At 47.4% G+C, this 19,856-nt stretch overlaps 1 protein-coding gene across 1 annotated transcript in view; it reads left to right on the forward strand.

Annotated features, from left to right (window-relative positions):
- The window catches only part of LOC147734640 (protein mono-ADP-ribosyltransferase PARP12-like), a 370,724-nt gene that overhangs the window by 285,423 nt on the left and 65,445 nt on the right, over positions 1-19,856 (forward strand). Inside the window, exon 9 of the mRNA XM_086952939.1 lies at positions 19,314-19,377. Within this exon, the coding sequence (XP_086809065.1) occupies positions 19,314-19,377 (64 nt within the window). The remainder of the gene's footprint in view (positions 1-19,313; positions 19,378-19,856) is intronic.

Below are 19,856 nucleotides of genomic sequence, written 5' to 3' on the forward strand. Positions count from 1 at the left end.
AGTGAGGACACCAAGAAGTCCCAGGCGAAATGTCATCTTGCAGCCAACTGTACCGGCTGAGACCCAACCCCGCACCCAGCCAGAAGTTAAGGGACTATGCATGCTGAGCCCTGGGGGTTGGCGAACTTGGCCACGATCATCTTGTCAAAAGCATACAGAGTTAACACTTCTGTTCTAATGTTCCTATCTTCTTCATTTTCACATTTTCAGTTAATCTAAAGGAAAGGAGGGATGTAGAGGGCCATAACGTGCTCGGTCCGAGGGCATAAACGGGCTCGAGGTCGCACAAGACCTTCGGCCGAATAGCAATCACTCACGTTTGGGGGCTTGGCTCAGCTCATGTGGCCTCAGCTCACTTTCCAATGTACATTGCCTGGTAGTAACCAGCAGTTTCACAGCTGAACTCTGGACAGTGTCTCAACCCAGGGGTAGCAGCACTTCCACAATGTTATCCTCCTTCATTGACAATGTTACAGAGTTTTGCTTTCTCAAAGCTCTAATGTCAGATTGTGGTAACAAAGGTCGCCGTGTGTATCGATGCCCCCAGAATCAATATCCTACCACAGAACACTGCATCAAACACTCCTGTTCATAGGTTTACTTCATGATGGTCTGAAAAGCATGCCTATATGAGCTACATGTAAATGTGTGTGTCTTGTAAAGCGCACTGCTACCCGGAGGCGTCCTGGCGCTATAGACCGCTGGGGAACCCGTCCTGGCTTTCCCTGTGAGATGTTCCCTCCTGGGTATCTCCAAGGTGAAACAAGGCATCCCCGGCGTTTGTGGGGGGCCGTTGTGGAGATAAGGCAAGCTAATGCCCAGAGTTGCCGAGTGTGATCCCTGGTTAGAGTAGGCACCGAGGCGAGAATAATCAAGTCCACTGACCCTGGTTCAAGACCCTGCCGCGTCGGGGATTGAACCCTGGTCCCGGGCCGTCCTCTGCTTCCGGGTCTGCCGCCTCTAACCAGTGAGCCACACCACTCCTTGCACACAGGAATATATGACGTTACAATGCAAACAATTACAACATGTTTTTACAACGCAGTTTTTACATCGCAACTACCATTACAATGCATTTTTTAAAACTATCATTACAAAACATTCCATTACAATGCATACCATTACAACGCATACCATTACAACTCATAATACTTTTAGTGCAACAGTGGGGAGCCGCAGCGCCTGGGCATTTTGGGAGACACTTTGCGAGGGTGGTAACGGACCATCGTATCTAGCTGGAAACAGATCCCAGGACCAGAAAGGCAAGTGGGGAGAACACCGTGACCTGGGCTTGTTGTAGTCGCGCCAGGAACACCGAGGCGGACTCCAAGACCCAGGATCCCTCGCCCGACACCACCTGGCCCGGGAGCAAGCCACGCCCATCCCCAGCTGACTAAAATAACCTCGCCGCTCCCGCTTCGCGGGAGCCGCAGCGCCTGGGCATTTTGGGAGATACTTTGCGAGGGTGGTAACGGACCATCGTATCTAACTGGAAACAGATCCCAGGACCGGAGAGGCAAGTGGGGAGAACACCGTGATCCTGGGCTTGTTGTAGTCGCGCCAGGAACACCGAGGCGGACTCCAAGACCCAGGATCCCTCGCCCGACACCACCTGGCCCGGGAGCAAGCCGCGCCCATTCTCCCCGCCCTATTTAACATCACTAATCTCCCTGCGACGCGGGAAGCGCGCGCGGGAAAAACCCTGGGACAATGGCGGGGCCATCTGCGGCCATCAGAGGCCATCAGAGGCCGGGGCGGGGCCATTCCCCTTGGTTCGGTACGAGGCGATGTGGACTAAGCATTGAAGGTACTGTTTCCCCTTACCTATCCCCCTTTTACTAATAGGTCCTTCATAGTGGTACTATTGAACTGTTCTTATTGGAAGATGGCTGATGACATGACCTGCAAGGGGGGTACCAGGAATGTTGCCACGCACTGTGGCTTGATCAGAGGAACGATGGACCACTATCTAAAGAGGGGAACGCTCCCCATTGTCCGAGAACTAGAGCGAATAGAGCGATCCCCCGCCCTGGATAGTTCGCCCACTACGTGCTCTTCTTTACAGACTGCTGACGTTGCTCCAGAGATATCTTTACTGGAGGAACTAAACAACATGTGTACATCCACATATGCTCATGTGAAACCAGACAATGTGAAAATTAATTCCCCCATCCGCCCCATATCAAATATTAGCCCTCGTTCCTGCAATCAACCTCAACTAACTCTCAGTATACAGGATGTGCCCCCTTCAATATGACCAAAAGTGAACTCGCTTTCGGCATTGACCCCTCAGCTCACTATCGCTAAAAGGAAGAGAGATGGGGTCAAACACTCAGGGAGATGGGCCAAGCAACAGAAACTAAATCCTTATCCTGTATCTCCCAACACTCCCAACATTGTTATATCGAATCCAACTACCCATGCTTCTTTAATGGCCTCAATCGAGAACATGATCAAGACTATTATATCCCCCTTGATGGATAAAATGGTTAGTTTAGGGGACAGGCTTACGGACGTTGAGGAAGCTATCAAGGCCAATCCACTACCTGTAAAATCTATGGCAACATCCACTCACTTACAGCGTTTAGTAGCCACAGAAATGCCCGAAACCTCCACACAAAGCAAGACCATTTCTAACCAGCTAGCAACTCCACATGTGAAAAGCTTGGATCCCCCTGTCACAACTGTACGGAGCTCACACCCTATAGTAGGGCTAAACAAACAATTGACTTCAAATAAGGGAACAGTGGTCAATCACGATAATATGTTACCCAAATCCAAGCACTTACATTTGCCTCCAGAGGCCGTCCCTATTGTGTGTGTCCTTTCGGGAGTACCTGAACTTATAAGGGGGAAACATGAAAGCCATACGGACCTAAGAAACAAGGTCACGTTTTGGTTAACCAAAAATAGACCTCTACCACCCAACATTGATGGAACCATACTTAGTGTCAGAAGGGTGGGCTGGCTAGGTCCTCTACGCAAGGACTTGGTGGGCGATCTGGTACTTGTTAAATTCAGGTCTAAATATGTGGTTCCTTTTCTCCAATCTTGGCAGCCTCAAATAGGAGATGGTCCTATATCTATCTGGAGCTTATGTGATTTTTATCCTAGATCATTATATGTCTAGTTGAAATGTAACAAATCATAGCATGGTCGGTTTTTTAAAGAGTGTTTTTAGAAAAAGGATAAGTTAATGTGTGCATTATACTACTGTATCCACAGCCAGTTTTTCTTAAATGTAATGCTATATTTGTGTACATTATGCAGTGATTTTCTGATGATGTTGCTTTTATGATTTTTTAATTCTACAAAAATCGAATAAAGCTTTTACCTACCTACCAGTAGGGTAAGTGTTGGATAGTGTTGGGGTAAAAATTACTTTTCCAACTCCAGTGAGTGCCACATTAGGGTAAGTGTTGGATAGTGTAGGGGTAAATCTCCATTACTTACCTTATAATGCGTTGTAATGGCATGCATTGTAATGGCATGCGTTGTAGTGACATGCGTTGTAATGCATGTGTTGTAATGGCATGCAATGTAAATGCAGTTGTGTTGTAAAAGCGGTGTGATGTAATGACTAAGTTGTAATGGATATTTCCCCTCACACAGAATGTTCAGGGGCCTTATGATCATCTTCAGTGCCCACGTGGAACCCCTTAAGGGGGTTTATGCACTGGTTTTCCAGAGATTGTGTTGCTTATAGGACATGTATTAACTCAGAAATCTACAAATTAGTGTACGAGCTGCAAGCAATAGAGCTCAGAAACATGCAGAGACATTCACTATTCTATGTGTCCTATTATTTGTTGGAGATAGTGCATTATCAGAAAAACAGGTTCATAGACCTGTTCTGAGCCTGACCACTAAAGCAGGATACGATAATGATTCTTCCCTAAGACCATCGCGTTCAAATTTCATTCCTGCTTTGTCTCTGTCTAATTGAATGCGGAAAGTTAAATTGTTTATGCTGAAAAAGGCTTTGCAGTTCGAAATCACACTTGTACAAACTCCTTTGACTGCATTTGGTGGAAACATATTGAGCTGGGCTTGTACTCTGCCCCAAGAAGGATGCTGCACAGAAATAAAGGTCAAATGTGTTGTGCAATTCTCACACCTGTCCATCAGGAACATTGGGCCCGATTCACAGAGCTAACTTAAGACAAAATGCTAAACTTACTACTTTTGGTATTCACAGAAGTTAGGATTTTGTCTTAAGTTTGTCTTAAGACAGACTTAAGTTAGGATTTTGTCTTAAGTCTGTCTTAAGACAAACTTAAGACAAAATCCTAACTTCTGTGAATACCAAAAGTAGTAAGTTTAGGATTTTGTCTTAAGTTAGTTCTGTGAATCGGGCCCACAGTCCCACTCTGCTTTAAAATAAACCAGGGCCTACCTTATTTGAAAAAATCATTGCTATAATGTCCTTGTACTGGTTTCATAAAGTTTCATATATTGTGCTGGCTTTAAAATTTACACAAAATCCTGTAAATACATTTCCTTTATGGTGTGTACTGCACAGGCAAATCACTGAAGGCATCTTTCAGGTTATAATATTTCTTCACTACTTCAGCTGCTTTCTCAGACAGCGGTACAAAAGGGGGTGGTGATGGACGGAGCATCTGAATCAATCAAACACTCACACCCATTCAAAAGATCTGGGTTTAATCCATCACTGTTCACTCTGCCACCCCAGTTCAGACATGGCTATATGCAAATCAGTCTGACCCTGTGCCTCATAGGAACAGTCCAGCCCGAACTGCCAAGCCATGTCTTCCCTGGACCGGAAACAAGCTTCCGAGGACCGGTTTCTGGCATTCCAGCCGTGTTCAGCCCGGCTTGCTTGAATCCAGTGGCAAAGTGAGCAAGGGACTCATGTCTGAGCATACCCTGCCACACATATGGCGGCCAAAAGCGGTACAAAAGGGGGTGGTGATGGACGGAGCATCTGAATCAATCAAACACTCACACCCAGTCAAAAGATCTGGGTTTAATCCATCACCGTTCTTTAGCCCACTCTGCCACCCCAGTTCAGACATGGCTATATGCAAATCAGTCTGACCCTGTGCCTCATGGGAACAGTCCAGCCCGAACTGCCAAGCCATGTCTTCCCAGGACCGGAAACAAGCTTCCGAGGACAGGTTTCTGGCATTCCAGCCGTCTTCAGCCCGGCTTGCTTGAATCCAGTGGCAAAGTGAGCAAGGGACTCATGTCTGAGCATACCCTGCCACACATATGGCGGCCAAAAGCGGTACAAAAGGGGGTGGTGATGGATGGAGCATCTGAATCAATCAAACACTCACACCCAGTCAAAAGATCTGGGTTTAATCCATCACAGTTCTTTAGCCCACTCTGCCACCTCAGTTCAGACATGGCTATATGCAAATCAGTCTGATCCTGAGCCTCATGGGAACAGTCCAGCCCGAACTGCCACGCCATGTCTTCCCTGGACCGGAAACAAGCTTCCGAGGACCGGTTTCTGGCATTCCAGCCGTCTTCAGCCCGGCTTGCTTGAATCCAGTGGCAAAGTGAGCAAGGGACTCATGTCTGAGCATACCCTGCCACACATATGGCGGCCAAAAGCGGTACAAAAGGGGGTGGTGATGGACGGAGCATTTGAATCAATCAAACACTCACACCCAGTCAAAAGATCTGGGTTTAATCCATCACCGTTCTTTAGCCCACTCTGCCACCCCAGTTCAGACATGGCTATATGCAAATCAGTCTGACCCTGTGCCTCATGGGAACAGTCCAGCCCGAACTGCCAAGCCATGTCTTCCCAGGACCGGAAACAAGCTTCCGAGGACCGGTTTCTGGCATTCCAGCCGTCTTCAGCCCGGCTTGCTTGAATCCAGTGGCAAAGTGAGCAAGGGACTCATGTCTGAGCATACCCTGCCACGCATATGGCGGCCAAAAGCGGTACAAAAGGGGGTGGTGATGGACGGAGCATCTGAATCAATCAAACACTCACACCCAGTCAAAAGATCTGGGTTTAATTCATCACCGTTCTTTAGCCCACTCTGCCACCCCAGTTCAGACATGGCTATATGCAAATCAGTCTGACCCTGTGCCTCATGGGAACAGTCCAGCCCGAACTGCCAAGCCATGTCTTCCCTGGACCGGAAACAAGCTACAGAGGACCGGTTTCTGGCATTCCAGCAGTCTTCAGCCCGGCTTGCTTGAATCCAGTGGCAAAGTGAGCAAGGGACTCATGTCTGAGCATACCCTGCCACACATATGGCGGCCAAAAGCGGTACAAAAGGGGGTGGTGATGGACGGAGCATCTGAATCAATCAAACACTCACACCCAGTCAAAAGATCTGGGTTTAATCCATCACCGTTCTTTAGCCCAATCTGCCACCCCAGTTCAGACATGGCTATATGCAAACCAGTCTGACCCTGTGCCTCAGGGGAACAGTCCAGCCCGAACCGCCAGACAGCTGAACACTTTGCGGTGACCAATATTCCTAAAGCAAACAATATTAATATTAATTCCTTAGCCGTCTTCTCCCTTGTGACCAGGCAGAGCAAGAATAGGTCCACATCAGACAGTAAAAATACATATATTTGCCCAGTTCTTTCTTGGTATCCTGAGGCAAAGAACAGGGCAGTGTGAAACTTGCTTGCATCAATCCCAAAATATATGTCTAAGTAGAAAATGGTAATTCAGCCATTTGTTGCAGCTTGTCAAAAGATCAGAATACCAAGAATGTGTGTTAAATGTCCACCATTAACCTTTTATCTATTGCAATCAAATTTTAATGAAGTGCAAGCATATCTCCATCCATGAACACATTTGACATGAGGCAGACTGGACTCCTGAAAAGAGGGTTTCGAGTACTGCGAAACCAGACAGACAGGGAGGTGAAATAATGAAAAGTTCATTGAAAGTGCAAATTCAAGGACAGGGTACAAAAAAGCCAGATAGTAGTAAGAGAGAAGAGAGAAATAAATGGCAATACAAATGAAGAGGGAAGAAAGAAAATGAACGCATATTTCTTTGTATGCACTTGAAAAACAAAATACTTGTGATTTTCTGCAGTAGCCAATAAAGAGAGAACACTGATATCCCCTGATTTTTACACTTTTTGAAAACATTGAAAATATATCAGAATTCCCAATAAATAGCAAGCATTTGCAATGCAATAGGTCTCGCATTAGGAAAGTTTGAGCTATTGGTATTGTAAATGACACATTTTTTATTTATGTTTTGGTTTTTAAAATAGCAAAATTAATAGCTTTGTCATTTACAATGCCAATAGTTATAACTTTTGCAAATGTGACACCTATAGCATTTGTAATGTAATATGTGTTGTATTTACGTGACTTACATGTATTGATATTACAAATAACAAAGGCTTTACATTTTTTTCAATAATTAATACTTAAATAAAAGTTATTGTAATTTATAATGGCAATAGCATAAAGTTGTGTTAATAACTTTTGTGAAGATTATGTTCAGTGTATTCTATTGTGACGAAAATCCAAGAACAGAAGTGAAATATGAACATCTTCTTGTTACCATTGTAATAAAGCTTGAAACCTTGAGAGAACATATTTGAACCAGGTGTTGTTGAATAGTTGCACAAATTGTATAAGCAGTGCAACTCAAAAACGATGTCACAATACAAAGGGGAAAATATTCTCTTTATTAATGACATAATATACAAAGTGCCAGAAGGAATGAGGGAAGGCCGTTTTTAGACTGCAGTGGACCGGGGGATTTCTTACCTACCGTATACTTTATTTGCATGTTTTGACGGGCAGAAGCATTTATTATATTTATGAGGAGCGTTTCGTATATCAAAGTGAAACTGGATGTAAAAATGTCATGTGTGCATTAATAGGAAGTTTAAGGAACTAACCTGTGAAATTGTGTTAATACTAGACTCCTTTAACACGACAACCGCTCGGCTGCCGGGTACAGTTCTATCTCCTTAGACATTTCAGACCGATAAAAGCCACACCGACTCCTCGATCGCTTTAATGCTATACATTCCGACTTTAAACAGTACATGCGTTGACTTACCACAGCCGTAAGCCGGGCGCCGCCTGTCTACCAGTCTCCTGTTGTTTTTTCCTTCCCTGCTTCGGATTGCTGTCCCGTCCTTCTTTCAGCAGCCCCCTCCATCGGTTTACAGCCCCAGTCAGTCAGCACTGCCCGTATGTCGCACTTCACACCGTACCGAAGCGCTACCCTCCCCTGCGCGCGCTGCCTCCACCTCAGAGCCGCCCCGCGTGCGTCGCCGCTCGCCACTCAGCACCACACTGGCGTATGTTGTCAATAACCATTTATTTGTTGCTGCAATAGAAGCAGCCATTACATCTGACCTGTCACGTCTGCCAGAATGGAAATGTACATATATTGCTTGATATGTTTCCTTTCTGTGTGGAATGCCGAGCGCATGCATGTCTTGAAGCTGTTATCACAGGTGTGACAGGTCACCCGTCAAAAGTGACCCTCGGATACGATTATGGAGACATATCTATCGAACTTTCTTTTCTTTTCTGTTTCAGCTTGAATACCCTTTAAAAAAGCTGGTGGAGGCACTTAGTATTTTTTTCAGGTGGAAATGAGAATTGATTCCAGAAATAGTTATACCATTCCAAAAGTGGTGGTCTTGTTCATCCTAATGTAACCACTATGACAAAATTCTTGATTTCGTATTTTTTTTTTAATGAAAAAGAAATTAGGACAATATTTTATCCCCAATGAGAAGTAAGTGGCAACCGTACATTTCATTCCTTACCGTGGGAAAGTTCCCCCGTGTGTGCTAAACCTTATAGCAAAAATAGTCATGCTTCCCAAAAGTGGCTTGGTAAAATCTCAAGTGAATTAACAGTATGGGGCTACATCAGTAAGTTATTTTCAGCTGTACACATATGTATGTTAACTACAAAAAAATACCATCGTTTGATGGGACCCTTTCCCAGCCTGGAAGTGGTTGTAAACTACTTGGCCAAAGGCCGAAGAAATTGCCCTTCCAGAATGTGAACGGGAAGTGTTGGGTGTGCAGGGGAGTATGCGTTTGCACATTGGGATCCGCCCTCCCCCTCCCCCAGTGCGTCATTCTCTACTGTGGCGAATGACGCACAGTGCCAGTAGGTGCCTGGTAGAGATGTCACATGACGTTCTGAGCTGTAGCATGGCAGCCCTTACAGACATACTATTGCAAATATATGTAAATAGCAGGAAATAGTACATCTGCGGGCATAGTAAAGGCGTTCTTTCACAGATGATGACTTACTAGAGTCTTTGTGAATTGGCCACTCACATTTTGAAATAAAACTACTTTTGGATGAAAAGTGTCTGTTTACGGTCAGTAAATAAGACAAGCGCAGGGTAGTCACAAGACTATATTTTATTGGCTTGGCCCGCATTTTTATGTTAAAAGCAGTATATAAAAAAATTCAATAACTTAATGAGCATTCGAAATCACCGCCGCAGCCCTGCTCCGTGTAAACCGGAAGTCAGGCACTTTTGGCCGAGACGGGGGCGGGGCCTGCAATCCAGCAGGAAGTTCCGCCCGCCGCCGCCGAGGAAGCAGTGAAGCCGGCCGACTCCGACCAGCGCTGCAGAGGAGACACGGAACACGCCGAAAGAGCCCGGTGAGTGGGAGGGGGGGGAGGGGGGGGGCCAGGGCTAATGTGAAGGCCTGTGTGTATGCGTGTGTGCGTGCGTGTGTGTGTGTGCATGTGTGTGCGCATGCGTGACTGTGTGTGATTGAGAGAATGCGAGGCAGGGGATAGTGTGCCTGCGTGTGCATGCGCGCGCCTGTGTGTGTGTGCGTGCATGCAGAGGGGTGGGGGCTGCCTGTGTCTGTGTGTGAGCGAGGGCTTGCGCCTGTGTGTGTGCGTGCGTGCATGCAGAGGGGTGGGGGCTGCCTGTGTCTGTGTGAGAGCCAGGGCTTGCACCGCGCATGCGCAGGTATCAGACGCGCGCTCCCGCGAGGAAAAACGCTCGTAACAGATTGGTGTCCTCATTCCCAACTCATTCCCCATACGGGCGACAAAAGGTCTGAAGCAGACACTCTCAATGCTCACGCATTGAGAGTAAGGTCTGCTCGACCTAAAAACGGGAAACAGGAAGGCCTAGTTATGTCCTTTAAAATGATGACTGAATGCGCCAGAAATCACGAGGCCTTAACTTGGAGCTGGAGGGGCCGGCGGCGGTGTGGACGGCTGGGGCTGCAGACTGGACTGGGCCTGCCCTGAGCCAGGAGCCTCGAGCCCTGTCATGAGGCGGACGCGGACTGCAGGCGCTGCTGGAGGCAGAGGCCGTCCGCGAGGACATCGGAGGCCTGTTGATAGTACCGCAGGATCGGCGGCGATCAGGTAAGGAGGTGCCGATTGGCATGGGGGTGGACAAAACACCGTATCAGTTGGGCAAAGCTGCATATTTGCCCTTCCCCCCCCACCCCGGGGAATTTGGTGAATTGAGGGAAATCTGCCCCCTCCTCTGCCCCCTTGATGCTGACTGCTGTAGGGGGTGTGTGGGTCCTGAGGGCTATGACCTGCTGAGAGAGCTGCGGGGGCACAGCAGAACGGGGACTCTGGCGCACACTTGTCCCTCCAGTGGCTCCTTGAAAGGCAGTGGGCCTGCTCCTGTGAAACTGTTGCTGAATCATTGTGTGGCCGTACCGGGGGGCATACTATAACCTGAGTGATTGAACACTTGCGGGGGGCACACTTTGGAGACTACTTGCTGAGCAGCTGCTGGTGCCCTAGCTGCCATCTTTGCACAACTAGGGGGAAACATGACGGCAAGCAGCCCAAAATATAATTTGAGTCCAGATGCATGGGCCGGGCTAGCGAAATACCAAGCGCGGAAGAGGATGCCATCCGGTCTATTATGCTAGACGTTAAGACAAGCCTCCATTCAATATGGCCAAGATTGATAACCTCATGGCCCGATTAGATAAGGTGCATCATAAGGTTGAGAGGCACAATAGAATAACGGAGTTGGAATCCAAAGTGTCAGAATCTGTAGACGCATTTGCCAGCGACTGCCAAAGGAGGTTAAAAATGGAACTTATCTGCTCCAAGAATGAAGATTTGGAATCGCATTCCAGATGGAACAATATCCGAATCACTGACATACTGGAGTCAACCACGATTTAAAAAATGGAGGAATACCTTGAGTCTTTGCTGTGCAAACTGTTTGGCCCAGTACTGTCAGCGATGTTTATTGTGGAGAGAGCACACCCCTCGCTGGGGCAGCTGTAGGAGAGTAGGGTCTGCTTCCTATGGTTACCCCCACTTTTTGCTGTGTTTCACTGGTTTTTCGACTTTAGTATGGCTGTGGCCCTGCTAATCAGGACCACAGCCTAGTTGTTCTCTCTCTAAATTGATACCATGTACTTTAGGTACATACCAGATTGGCTACTGGGTCACCCTTATGAGTCCCTGTATATGGTACCTTAGGTACCCAGGGCATAGGGACCCCAGAGGCCTACCAGGGGGAAGCATGTATTGTGCCCCCCTGGTTAGCCTTCCAAAATGACACCACAGGTCTGCACTTGCTTACTTAGATATAGTATACCTATATCTACCCTTACATATAGACACATATTAACCTATAAGTTACTCCTATGGTAGGCCCTGACAATCCTGATGGCAGAGTGCTTAGTTTTGTGTGAGCGGGTGCCCTAGCATGAGCTGAGCCCCTCTGCAGCTTTCGGAAATATCTCCTTATAGCTGTTCTATGATATAGCCATACCATATGCTCTTAGGTGCATTATGAACCTCACGGTTAAATGCTAACTTTAGTTTGGCTTTATCAAAACATATTGTGTAAGGTGTCTGGAATACTACCTCCCCGCCATTTCTGGCGGAAGGGGTAGCATTCCACCCATCTAGAGGGAAAATACATGTACACACTGGTATACCCGGTTAAAGTTAAACAGAGCCCCAGCATCACAAAATGGATGCTGCTGCCATAAACTCGAGTCTGACCTCCTGCTGCTGGACGAAACTCTGGCAGGAGAGGCCTTTACAATAGGTTTACTGTCCAGGGAGGTGCTAGCACCTCCCCAGACAGGCTTTAGTGTATTGGGGCAGGGTGTGTTGCATTCAGTAAATGCTTTTCAGACACTGCCTGGGGCACACAAGGTGCTCCATGCATTTCCCAGTTCAAACCGGTTGCTGGGGCACTCAGCCCCAGCTCAGGCTCAAAACTGGACAAAGGGGAAGGGGTGTAACCACCCCCTCGCCAGGTCCACCCATAGGTGGGACTTTAGAGTTAGACCAACCCCTAAACTTAGGATAAGTATAGGAACCCAGTCCCTAGGACTTTAGATTACCCTGGACGAAACTCTGAAGAAGAAATCTTGGACCTTCGACATTTCATTTCGACTGAAAGACTGAAGAATCTCCCTTGGGGTCAAGGAGTGACCCCCCTGTTCAAACAGGCACGAAAGAAGCATCTTTACCAGTCTGCATTTTCAAGGCTCCCGCCAGATCCCAAAGAATCTGCGACACAGGACACAGACTTCCAGACATCTCTGAAGCTGACACAAGTTCCCAGCAGAGCTGAGACCTGTAGCTGACAAGAGAGAAGTGGGACTGGAACTCCTGGGCATCCTACATTTTTGAGACTGCACCTACATCCCGAAGATTTCCGAAGTTGTGCATTGGGGTATTTGAAGCCCCTGCCTGAGCACATTTTGCACCGAAGTACAGAGGCCAGCACTCCACGAGTGACCCGTGAGTCCCATTTCTCCACCGCAGCTCGTGGCTCCTTCGCTGTTCCTAGTCCATTGGCTAGTGGGCCCCCATGAAGGACAATCCTTTGTTTCTTGAGCTTTCCTGGTTGCTCCAGACGTGCTCTGACTCTCCTCCAAAGGGTGAGTCCTTCAGACCTTGCTGGTCTGCACCGAAGCCAATCTTGTCATCTTACGTGGGTTGCTGTTGCCAAGGCTTGTTGGGTCCAATCGGGATTCTGACGCTGCAGCACTCAACACCCTTTGTGAGACAGCTCAAATCCAGCTCCTGGTCGTCGTTGACGCCTCCTGGCCCTCGTGGCTGAAGAGTCAAGCTTCACCTACTTCACTTGAAAGCACATCGGTTGGCATCTTCCTTTCACCATCCTGGACACTGGCTAGTGACCCAGACTCTGTCCCCTCTGCTTTCAGGTTCTTCACATCTCCGATCCACCCATGGATCCACCCGGACACTTTTCCTCTGGTAGCCTGCAGCATTTCTTCGCAGCTCTCCATTGGAATCAACGACGAAACCCGACACCAAAAGACACCTATGCACCCTGCTTCCGTGGGTGAGGTAACACGAGTACTCCTGTGCTCCCGTGGGTCTTGACTCTCGAAGTGTCTAAGTCTAAAAGGGTTCCATTGTTGTTTACCTCTAAGTGTCCTTAATCTTTAAAATTGTAACTTGTTTGTTCTCCATAGAAAGTCAATGGTGATCCGCGGCTGTGTTTAGACACTGCACGCATCCCCCGTGGGTCTCCTGTGTCCCTACCTTGGGTGGTTCCTGGTTGCCCCAGCAGTTATACAGGCCCTAGGCCTGACTTCTATCCCTCACATGGTTCTTATACCACTATTTTAGTATATGGTTTGTGAGGCCCCTAGGGCATAACGTATACTGTGCAACTTATCGTATGCTAATTAAGTTTCTTGTATTTAACTTTTACCTCTGACCTCATAAAGAGTCCAGAGGGGTTGTGTTTAGAATAAATACATATATATTTGATATATACTTTGTGTGGTGTACTTTCGTTTGATCATTCAAGAGATTATAAACTGGCAAAACAATTTGCTTAACTTGCCTTTAAGTCTTAGCTTGAAGGCTGCTCTCCACAGCTACCACTAGGATAGCTTTCTATAAGGTTGACTTTAAACCTACCATCAATAAGGATCGTTTGGACTGGTGTAAGGTGCCCACTAGAATAGTGGACATCATATGCCAGGCCAACTTTACACAGCAGCGGCCTCTGCTGGGGGCCCCGGTGAGGCCAATAATTGCCCGATTATTGAACTATCGCGACAGAGATGTGATCCTGCACAGTGCCAGGGAAATGGGAGAGGTCAGGCATCAGGGCAACACTATGTCCTTTTACCCGGACTTCACTCAGTCGGTCCAGGCCGCAAGAAGAGAATTCCTGCCTGCCAAAGATCTCCTTCAACAGCTGTAGATCCCCTATGCTCTCCTTTACGCAGCTAAACTCTGCATCAAAAGCAGAGACAAGCCTCAATTCTTCACGTATTCCAAGTCTGCACTCACATATACGAAACAGATCAGCAAGGACAGAAAGAGATCTGCTGGCACGTCAGAGCGACAGGAGGGAGGAGGATGCAGCGATAATGACTGACACCAAAACCTATGTTGTAGCACAGCACTGTGATAAACTGTGAATAGAGAAGCAGCAGTCAAACTACGCTACCCTGGTGATGGGCTCCCTGGGGGAAGTGACAGCCATGGAACATTACCGCTCTTGTCCTGTTCACATAAGTTACAATACACTCGGCCACCCTGGCGTTTAGTCGTGGGTTTCCGCCTGATGCGACCATACCCTCATGCCCTCATGGAATAATTCCCCTGCCATTGGCACTGTTTTAAGTTGGGGTCTTCTAATGGGGGTGGGTCAATATCTCAACCTGTTTGGGGTGGGTGGGGAGTAGGATGGGGGGGAAGGGAGGGTTTTCAGTTTGGTACTTCCTGATATTCTCAGCTTAAAATAGCGTGAGGAAGGAGGGACACATGTTGGGGTACATTTCATAATTCTTTGTTGCTTTTAATTCAAATTGTTGCCTGGATTTGTGCATGCCAGATGCTACACTCACCATTTTCAGGCGGACAATACACGCTGAATTTCCTGCCTTACCGCACAGCACATTACAGACTGGTAGGATGGCTCCTTACCAGTTAGCATGATGACTATGACGTGCTTAACCTGGAACAAAAGGGGTCTAACTGATCATCGGATATCCAGACTAGTACACGCATACCTGGCCCGACATGGGGTGAATGTGTGTTTCCTGCAGGATTCACACCTGGTCACCACAGATACTGCCCGCCTACGGCCAGATGGAGTGGAACGCAATACTCCTCAGTTTATTCAAGCTATGCTGGGGGGGTGTGCATACTACTAAAAATGGCATTTCCGTGGCGCACAATTCATTCGGTCATTGACAACATGGGAAGATATGCTATATTGGTGGGCACACTATGTGCGAAAAAGCTGACTCTAGCTGCCGCCTATGGCCCAACATGGATTACCCAAACTGACTCCGCAACGTCTGCCTTCTAACCTGATCACTCTGATTTGGGCGGATCGCCCCAACCCAGGATAGCATTTGATATTCTCACATTAACTCAGTCATGGGGTGGGCTGTGAGCACTAGACCTTCAGCTATACGCATACTGCACCCAGGTGAGCTGCATACACTTTTGGATACACATAACACCGTCCCACATGTGGTGGTAGAGTGTGATTGTGCGGCCCGTGGCCCTTGAGAACTGCTGTGTTCCAAACCTACATGGCACCCAAGGGGGAAATTAACACGCGTGGTGGAGAAACCGATCTTTCCCCTGCTACAGGACAGAGGGTCGGCGCACCGCTCAGTTACTCTGGGGATACGTATGTTTGCTGCTCTATACCCTTAAAACTCCTTCATTCCTCCATTCGCCTATACAGGGAAGTGGCCAATCACTTTCTCTGACACATTATTAAACTATCAGTTTAGAGCGACCTGCAAAGACCTACACAGCACATTCCCGACCAGCACCACACTCGAATATACATATACATCCACGACACCGCAAAGGCTCATAACACGCCTTTATTCTATGACCAAAGCCGCTTCCCGGCTGGACACTTCGCAAGCATGTAGGACCTAGGAGGAGGACATAGGACAGGATATAGCTGAGGAAGACTGGCTATACTGTTTCAGACAGACTGAATGCCTATCCCCTAACTACTGCCTCCGACTGACCTATTTTAAATACTTGCACAGACTATACCATACGCCTGTGCATCTCCACAAAATTGGATTGGAGAGACGCAGCTTGTGTACACTGCTCTGCTCGACCGGCTGCATTCACACACCGGGCATGGACATGCCTGTACGTGTCGCAATACTGGCAGGATGTAGGTGCAATAATTATGGGCCCGATTCACAGAATGAACTTAAGACTCAATACTAAACTTACTACTATTTTGGTATTCACAGAATGCACTTACTACTTTTGGCATTCACAGAATGAACTTACTACTTTTGGTATTCACAGAAGTTAGGATTTTGTCTTAAGTCTGTCTTAAGACAAACTTAAGACAAAATCCTAAGTTCTGTGAATTCCAAAAGTAGTAAGTTCATTCTGTGAATGCCAAAAGTAGTAAGTGCATTCTGTGAATACCAAAATAGTAGTAAGTTTAGGATTGAGTCTTAAGTTCATTCTGTGAATCGGGCCCATGACTGAGGCCCCTTTTTCCTAACACCTAAGCAATGCCTGCTTGGCTTTGTCGAGGACATACCGGACGCACACCGTAGACTGATTGCGATGCTGATGGTGCTGGCTAAGCGCAGAGTGGCGATACATTGGGGTCCAAAGACCATGCCCACGGAGCAAGCAAGGCTGAAGGATGTAGCGCAATGCCAGGCACAATTATCTGCCTACTGGAGCTAATGCCCCCTAGATGTCGCCCAGTAGATATATGGGAACCCCTGGTGACTTATTTGAGACAGTATGATGGCCCAGCGACACCTGCACACATCACTGGCCCACTAGTCCCTGAGTCTGTCATTGGCAGTTCACAATTTCAGGAGTAGGTAGCTGAATTCAGCTCTTGATAACTACATGCCAGTCGCACTGGGGACACCTGGAGATAGCCTAGCTTATTATAATATATGTCATACAGATGTAAAGGTACGACTGTACTGGTAATACCTGCCATGCTGGGGTTTGTTGTTCTTGATATGTGTGACGAAAGTGTGCTGGGATGCTGGGATGTCTGTAATGTTACCATGACTTTCTTTACCAGTATGCACAAATTAAATTCAATAAAGGTTTTAAAATAAATTAAAAAAAATAATAATAATTATGACTGAAAGAATCCTTTTAGCTCCTTTCTCAGAAGGAATATATGTAGACATATAGGGAGACACAGTGTCAGTCATGCTTTAAAAAGTATTCTTAAGGAGAAGCTGCTCTCCTGCAGTCCCCCACGCTTCCTTCATGATGTTTGTGGTGCCTGAGCCACCCTGAGGCCACCATGAGGCGAGAAATACATATAGATTGAAGAGCCCAAAAGGGCATTATGGGGTGTTCCTCTGTTTGGACGGCTCTCCCACTGTGCTGGAGAGAGACACTGCCTTGTTTTTGTCACAGAGCCTTGCTCTGAGCAGCTTTTCCTCTGGTTGTTTCTCATTGTTTGATGGTGCCCTGTCTCATCCGACTCTCAAACTTAGGGGGTAGCTGTGGGAGCCAACCTCTTGCTGCCCCGCTGGCTTCCACGCAGCCCGCGCCTCAGCTTCACTGTCCGTACCCGCTCTTGGATCTCTTTTGAGGCGGTAGCCGCAGCTTCACCCAGGCACAGGGAGCTGGTCAGGCCCACCACTACTGGGACGGGAGTGACAGTACTCCCCTGTCCTCCTGTGATTCGAGGACTGGGGGTGGGGTCCAAGTCCCCTTATCCATAATCAATAAAAACGGCCAGTAGAGAGTCCGAGGAGGGGAGCTCACGCACTGAGTAAATCATTAAATAAATCTTGCACCGACCCTCAGGCCCTGGCCCACCCGGTAGTAGAAATAGAGGCGGAGCCCCATGTGCTTTGCTCCCTAAAAGGTAGGTAAACTTTAAAATGCCAGAGCTCCGGCCCCTTGGGTGATTTTGATGATATTGGGCTCATTTGACTCCTGGTGGCCGGCTTGTCACCAGGGGCAGTTGCAGCAGATCCTTTCACCTCCAAAGCGGTGCAATCCTCAGAGGAGATGGTTCTCCTGGCTCCCTGTGCCAGCCTTCCTCCTGTTACATCACCCCTACACCACCCCCTACCTCAGGGAATTCCACTAGCTCCCTGTTTAGGAAAGATGTCAATTCAAGCTCCTGACACATGCATACAAGGCCCTACGTAACTGCAGACCCGCCTTCTTGAACCACCGCCTGACCTCCCATCGGCCCACCAGACACCCCCATGTCCCTTTCTCTGACCCTAACACCTCACATACAACGTAGCAGATGTGGAGGTCCCTCCTTTTCCTATCTAGCTTCGATGACATAGAATGAGCTACCCTTTCTCCGAAGGACCTCCCATCTCTTCCAGGGTTCTGAAAGTCCCTGAAGACCTGGCTTTTCATCTAATCGACTGGACCCTGCTAGCACATGGATACCCTCATGAGTGATGTGTAGCACTCTATAAATCTACTATTTGACTGATTGATTGGCTTCTGGGCGCAGATATTCCCCAACTGGTCCTCAGGGTGCATATGGGGGGCCAGCTTCACTGGACCTTGGGGAGACCCACTGGTCTGGGGGGGCAACTGGGCAGAGTCCTTAGTCCTATAGGGACATCGGGAGTTTCTTCCATCCAGTTATTCATGGCGTCCTCAGGATCGAGCAGCAAAGCAAAAAAAAATCACCAGGCAAGAGAGAATCTTTCCCTTATGCAAGAGTTTTTAAAGGAGAGAGGAAGTTTCCAGAAGCCACGCGCATCTGATCAATCTTGGGGTGCCATCTCACCTCTCCACCTTGTCTCAATCCTTCTGCACAGCATGCTGGGACAGTTCAAAATGGGGACATCCAGGAGTCATTAGTCACATCTCCTCTTGGAGCCTCAGTCAGCTGACATCACTACCAGGGACTTTCTCAGTAAATGTTCAAAGCGGTTCTTCTTCCTGTATTGGCTCGAGGTCCGGGCTACCTCATTTGTTCAGTGGGCCTGGGCAGGCATCGCTGGAACAGTGTGACAGCTGAGTGAGTGATGCAGATCCTTCCACGCACCCCTCTCTTCCTCAGGAGATGAGTGAAGCACTGTTAATTGCTCCGCTTGTGTGGGGAGGCCTGTGTTTCAGAGACAGTGAATTAACTGGGCACAGCAGGGTGTCAAAAGATCTGGGCTCTGATCCCGAGTTGTGTACCAAATAACACTATACCTAATCCAGTCACTATGGAAGCCTGAGTTTGAGAATACAACAACTTTCATCCTCAAGGCATTTGTCATGTAAATGGCCTGATGTAAGCCTTCAGATCAAGGGACCTCAAATATGTTTATGAGGCAGTGGATGTAGGGAAGGCAACACACAAGGGAGAATAGTGGGAGCGGATTTTTAATCAACTCTTTTTGTGTTTTCTTTTCTAGTGCAAAACCCAAGGCAATACCAGCCCACTGGGCCAAAATGGCACATACCATCAAAGGATACCAGGTATAAGTTTGTGGTTTTGCTCAAAAGAGGAGGGATATGGCTTTTTATAGTAATGTGCAAGGAGTAAACAAGTTGTGAAGCCAGTGAATTGACAGCAAAGGATAATTTGTTTAGAATGTCTTATTCCTTCTAATAAAAGCATGGTACAATAGGTGTCTGTTATTTTGCTGCCTGTTTCTTTTCCTTCAGCCAAACACCCAATAATGTTGAGCATCTGTTTTGATAATTAGGGGGCCTGTATCTGGAAAGATTAAGCCATCTGAAACACAGAATGAGAGGCAGCATTTCCTGCACTAGTAATGAGAACTAATCACAGCTTCAATTTTAAAAAAGTGGATAGAGGCAAGATGGGCTATAACAAATAATGTTGATTAATGTATTGTGAATGAACTCAAAGTGCACTCACTTCTACTGTACTCTGATCACATGCATAATTTGGAAATATTTTAAGATTGCAGTAAAGGTGTATTAATAATCCT

This window comes from Lissotriton vulgaris, chromosome 1_2 (genome assembly GCF_964263255.1).
Source record: "Lissotriton vulgaris chromosome 1_2, aLisVul1.2, whole genome shotgun sequence".
In the NCBI taxonomy this organism is placed as follows: Eukaryota; Metazoa; Chordata; class Amphibia; order Caudata; family Salamandridae; genus Lissotriton; species Lissotriton vulgaris.